Source organism: Panulirus ornatus, chromosome 9 (genome assembly GCF_036320965.1).
Source record: "Panulirus ornatus isolate Po-2019 chromosome 9, ASM3632096v1, whole genome shotgun sequence".
Classification (NCBI taxonomy): Eukaryota; Metazoa; Arthropoda; class Malacostraca; order Decapoda; family Palinuridae; genus Panulirus; species Panulirus ornatus.
In genome coordinates, this window is record NC_092232.1 from 55,434,400 (window position 1) to 55,440,399 (window position 6,000).

General features: G+C 39.7%; 1 protein-coding gene across 2 annotated transcripts in view; it reads left to right on the forward strand.

Moving 5' to 3' along the window:
• atms (RNA polymerase II-associated factor 1-like protein antimeros) overlaps nucleotides 1-5,694 on the forward strand; it is a 46,566-nt gene extending 40,872 nt beyond the window's left edge. For both annotated transcript variants that reach the window (XM_071665255.1, XM_071665254.1), the window contains one exon: nucleotides 5,347-5,694. In XM_071665255.1, the coding sequence (XP_071521356.1) occupies nucleotides 5,347-5,557 (211 nt within the window). In that variant the 3' untranslated portion in view covers nucleotides 5,558-5,694. The remainder of the gene's footprint in view (nucleotides 1-5,346) is intronic.
• Nucleotides 5,695-6,000: the final 306 nt, after the last annotated feature.

Consider the following 6,000-nt stretch of genomic DNA (forward strand, 5'->3'; position numbering starts at 1 on the left):
TCTAATCTGCCCACCTCCCACGCTTCTCATGCCACAGGCATCTTTGTGCAAGCCATCACTGCTTCCCTAAATACATCCCATTCCTCCCCCACTACACTTACATCCTTTTTTCTCACCTTTTTCCATTCTGCACTCAGTTTCTCCTGGTACTTCCTCACACAATTCTCCTTCCCAAACTCACGTACTCTCACCACTCTCTTCACCCCAACATTCTCTCTTTTTTTCTGAAAACCTCTACAAATCTTCACCTTCGCCTCTACATGATAATGATCAGACATTCCTCCAGTTGCACCTCTCAGCACATAAACATTCAAAAGTCTCTCTTTCACATAACTATCAATTAACATGTAATCCAATAACACTCTCTGGTCATCTCTCCTACTCACTTACGTATATTTATGTATATCTCTCTTTTTAAATCAAGGTATTCCCAATCACCAGTCCTTTTTCAGCACAAATCTACAAGCTCTTCATTTCCATTTACAACACTGAACACCCCATGTACACCAATTATTCCCTCAATTGCCACATTACTCACCTTTGCATTCAAATAACCCATCACTATAACTGATCTCGTGCATCAAAATTGCTAACACACTCTCATCTGCTCCCAAAACACTTGCCTCTCATGATCTTTCTTCTCATGCCCAGGTGCATAGGCACCAATAATCATCCATCTCTCCATCCACTTTCAGTTTTATGCATGTAGTGCAGGGAAACAGACAAAAGAATGGCCCAACCCACCCACATACACATGTATGTACATACATGTCCAGACATGCACATATACATACCTATACATTTTAACGTATACATATATATACATACACAGACACATACATATATACACATACACATAATTCATACTTGCTGCCTTTATTTATTCCCGTCGCCACCCCACCACACATGAAATAGCATCCCCTTTCCCTGTGCGAGGTAGTGCTAGGCAAGGACAAAAGGCCACATCCGCTCACACTTAGTCTCTAAATGTCATGTGTAATGGACCATAACCTTAGCTCCCTTTCCACATCCAGGCCCCACAAATCTTTCCATGGTTTGCCCCTGATGCTTCACATGCCCTGGTTTAATCCATTGACAGCACGTCGACTGCGGTATTCCATATCGTTCCAATTCACTCTATTCCTTGCGCACCTTTCACCCTCCTGTATGTTCAGGCCCCGATTGCTCAAAATCTTTTTCACTCTATCCTTCCACCACCAATACGGTCACCCACTTCTCCTTGTTCCCTCCACCTCTGATACATATATCCTCTTTGTCACTCATTCCTCACTCATTCTCACCATGTGACCAAACCATTTCAATGCACCCTCTTCTGCTCTCTCAACCACACTTTATATTACCACACATCTCTCTCACCCTTTTATTACTTACTCGATCAAACCACCTCACACCACATATTGTTTTCAAACATCTCATTTCCAACACATCCACCCCCCTCTGGACAACCCTATTTATAGCCCATGCCTCACAACCATATAACATTTTTGGAATTACTTTTCCTTCAGACAATCATTTTTTCCTCTGAGATAACATTCTCACATTCCACACATTCTTCAACGCTGCCAGAACCTTCGCCCCCTCCCCACCCTGTGACTCACTTCCACTTCCATGGTTCCATCTGCTGCCAAATCCACTCCCAGATGTCTAAAACACTTCACTTCCTCCAGGTTTTCGTCATTCAAACTCACCTCCCAATTTACTTGTCCCTCAACCCTTCTGAATCTAATAACCATGCTCTTATTCACATTTACTCTCAGCTTTCTTCTTTCACACTACCAAACTCAGTCACTAGCTTCTGCAGTTTCTCACCCAAATCAGCCACTAGTGGTGTATCATCAGCAAACAACAGCTGACTCGCTTCCCAAGCCCTCTCATCTACAACAGACTGCATACTTGCCCCTCTCTTCAAAACTCTTGTATTCACCTCCCTAACAACCCCATCCATAATCAAATTGAACAACCATGGAGCCATCACACATCCTTGTCGCAAACCGACATTCACTGGGAACGAATCACTTTCCTCTCTTCCTACTCGTACACATACCTTACATCCTCAATAAAAACTTTTGACTGCTTGTAGCAACTAACCTTCCACAGCATATGCTCTTAATACCTTCCATAGAGCATCTCTATCAACTCTGTCATATGCTTTCTCCAGATCCATAAATGCTACATACAAATCCATCTGTTTTTCTAAGTGTTTCTCACATACATTCTTCAAAGCAAACTTTTGAAACCACACTGCTCTTCCTCAATCTGATGCTCTGTACATGCCTTTACCCTCTCAATCTATACCCTGGTATATAATTTCCCAGGAATACTCAACAAACTTATATCTCTGTAATAAACAGAATGTGGTGGAGAGAGCAGAAGAGGGTGTGTTGAAAGGGTTTGGACACATGGAGAAAAGGAGTAAGGAAAGATTGACAAAGAGGATATATGCATCAGAGGTGGAGGGAAGAAGGAGAAGTGGGAGACCAAATTGGGGGTGGAAGGATGGTGAAAACGTTTTTGAGTGATTGGGGCCTGAACATACAGGAGGGTGAAAGGCGTGATAAAGCATAATAGAAAATACATGAGCAATGTATGCAAGGAATAGAGTGAATTGGAACAATGTGGTGTACTGGGGTTGACATGCTGTTAGTGGATTGAACCAGAGCATGTGAAATGCCTTTGATAAATCATGGAAAGGCCTCTGGGGCCTGTATGTGGAAAGGGAGCTGTGGTTTCTGTGCATTACACGACAGCTAGAGACTGAGTGTGAACGAATGTGGCCTTTTTTTCTTTTTCTGGCGCTACCTCGGTAGTGGAGAGGGGGATGTTATTTCATGTGTTTCAGGTTGGTGACGGGAATGGATGAAGGCAGCAAGTATGGATATGTACATGTGTATATATGTATATGTCTGTGTATGTATATGTTATGTATACGTCGAAATGTATGTGTATGTATGTGTGTGTGTATGGGTGTTTATGTATATACATGTGTATGTAGGTGGGTTGGGCCATTCCTTGTCTGTCTCCTTGCGCTACCTCGCTGATACATGTTACTTCATGCATATAACATTGTTGGAACCACTATTGTTTAGAAAATATATGAGAAATGCAGTTTTACTGTATCATCTTCAGAGTATAAGTTGAAGGTCTAACACACTTGTTTACCTGGGCTCACTAGCTCTTCCAATCAGTATCCATTTTCTCCATTATTTTCTGAACACCTAAATGATTATCAGTTCATGAATTACATAAAGACTTATTAAAGAGAATTGTAATTAAAATATATATGAAAAATAAAAGTTTACTATGTAATTCATGGATTATAATTTGAAAGTGTTATGTTTAGGGCAAGGCTAGCCTCTTTTTGATCACTGTTGTTTGTATGATAGATAGCACTTCCATCTTTACTACCCATATTCTGTTATTTTTCTGACTATGGAAATGGTTATTAGTTTTTCATTACTTTATATACATGATATATATGTTTATTACTCTGTGTTATTTTAGATAAACTAGCTTTAAGAGCAATATTTGGAGTGTTATTTGGGACACATGACCTTGACCCTGTATTTACATTGAAAAAGTGGAGCAAATGAAAGGAAGATGAAAAGAATATTTTGAAGAATAGACGAATGTGGGAGAAGGTGAGGCATCAGTTGTTATATGCATGGTTGTGAAGGATGGAAGGAAAAGGATACAAGTGCAGGGACCTATAGCTAGAAAGGTAAAAAGGGTGATAATGATGAAGGTATGAGAGGCACCTGGAGTGATGGAATCATAGCTGAAAAGTTGAAGTATGGAAGAGGAATTGTGATAGAGTGGGTGAATTTGATATTTGATACAGCATGGAAACAGAAGGTTGTGCCTGAGTATTGGGTAAAAGATGTTACTGTTCCTTTATGTAAAGAAGGTGCTAAGGATGTACATAGCAATTATAGGGGAATAAGTTTGTTAAGTATACCCGTTAAAGTGAATGCAAGAGAGATGGAAGTGACTGAATGCAGAAAAAGTGTGGAGTAAGGGTTTTTAGGAAAACAAAGGGATATGTGGACCAGATTTTTGCAGTTAGACCATGGAAAAGTAACTGATGAAGGGTAAGAAGCTGTATGCAGCTTTTAGGGATCTGGAGAAAGCTTATGATATAGTCAAGTGGAATGCTTTATGGGATGTGTTCAGGGTATATGAGAAATGGAGACAACTGTTAGACAGTGTGAAAGCCTTCTAAAGAGGGGCATATGCATGTGTCAGGGTGGATGGAGAGTTAAGCAAAAGTTTTGGTATACATGTGGGTGTGAGGCATGGCTGTGTGATATCACCTTGGCTTTTAACATATATTTGGATGGTATGAGAATAGAAATGAAAGCAAAACCAGGAAAAAGGAATGTAGAGTGAGGTGGTGAGGTATAGTGGGTAGTGATAATCCTGTTTGCAGATTATACAGCTACTTGCTTAAAGAGGAGTTTCAGAAGCTTGTAATTGTGTTGTATGACATTTGTAAACATAAGCAAATAAAGGTAAATGCTCATGAAAATAGAATAATTGGTACTTGAAAGGAAGCAGAATGAAAGTATACATTTTGTAATCCCTGTGAAGTGAAAGAAAGTGTGCTAAACTGTGTTATAGATATGGTAGGAGAAAGACTAGAAGAGTGACAGAATTTACGTATTTGGGAGCTATCTTGGGTAAGTTTCGTTTCTTGGAAGGAGAGATAAAGGAGAGAGCAGTGCACGATAGAAGAGCTAGTGGGTCCCTTAATAGAATAATGAAAGATAAGGGGTAAGAATGGAAGTGAAGAAAGGATTAAGGGACAGCATAATCCTCCCAACACTGACTTATGCAACAAAAACATGGACCTAGGATGAGTCAGAGGTCAAGAATCCAGACTGCAGAAATGAGTTTTTTAGAGAAGCATGTGGTATAACTAGATGGGAAGATAATGATGGGGTGTATGAGAGATCTGGTATGGCAGGGAATGCAAAGGGATGAATTGTGAAGTAGAATAATGGGTGAAGGATAATACTTTAGGATGGTTTGGGCATGTTGAAAGCATGCTAGATGGAGAGTTTACATGGAGAACGTATGATATTATGATTAAAGGGTTGGTGTGAGAGTCAGACTACCAGTGACATGGGGAAATAGACTGGAAGAGTGCTCGAGGGAGAGTAACGTTGGAAGAATATGTGGAATGGTGTATGCAAGGGAAGCATGTAAGTACAGGGATAAGTGGAGACTTGCTGTGGCCACCCCCTTTATAGGAGTTCCTGGAAGGATTGGGCATCAGAGATATAGTTAGATGGATATATATAAATTAAACTGCATGTTTATTTGCAGATCAGCAAAGTCAGCTGCTTCTAGCAGATCAGCAAGGTCAAGTCGTAGAAGTCAAAGTGGTTCCCCTATTGTCAATGGTTCTATTGTCAATGGTTCTCCTGCCTATGCAGGTTCCCCAGCTCGTAGTAAGGCTTCTGGGTATGCTTCAAGGTCAGATTCAGGTTCTGACTCAGACTCCTCAGATTCAGGCACAGGCTCTGATTCAGAATAATTACATTGAAATTAAAGCATCTTTGTGGATGGTTAAGTAAATATGTCATGTATAGGAATTTTATGGATCCTTGTCATTTATCAGTAGTCCTACTGATGTCCACTTCTGTTAAGATGAAAAGATATTGGAAAACTAAACTGTGTTTGATACAACCTTTTATGTAAACATATGATAAGTGATATGGTTTAGAACTTCAACCTTTTGCAGAATAATGAAATGGGATGGCACTTCACAAAGCTGGGGAGGTGAAAGTGATAAAAAAGTTTGTTATTTATCTTTATCTTGTAATTCATTGCCATAATATTCAGATATTGTTTAAGCTGGTTGGTAAATGGTAGAATGAATTTGATATATTCAAAGCAAAACTTAACTTTAGATAGCTAATGAGTACAGATTTGATTTGTATTATTTATATCCTTTCTTGGGTAGATTGTTACAAGTCT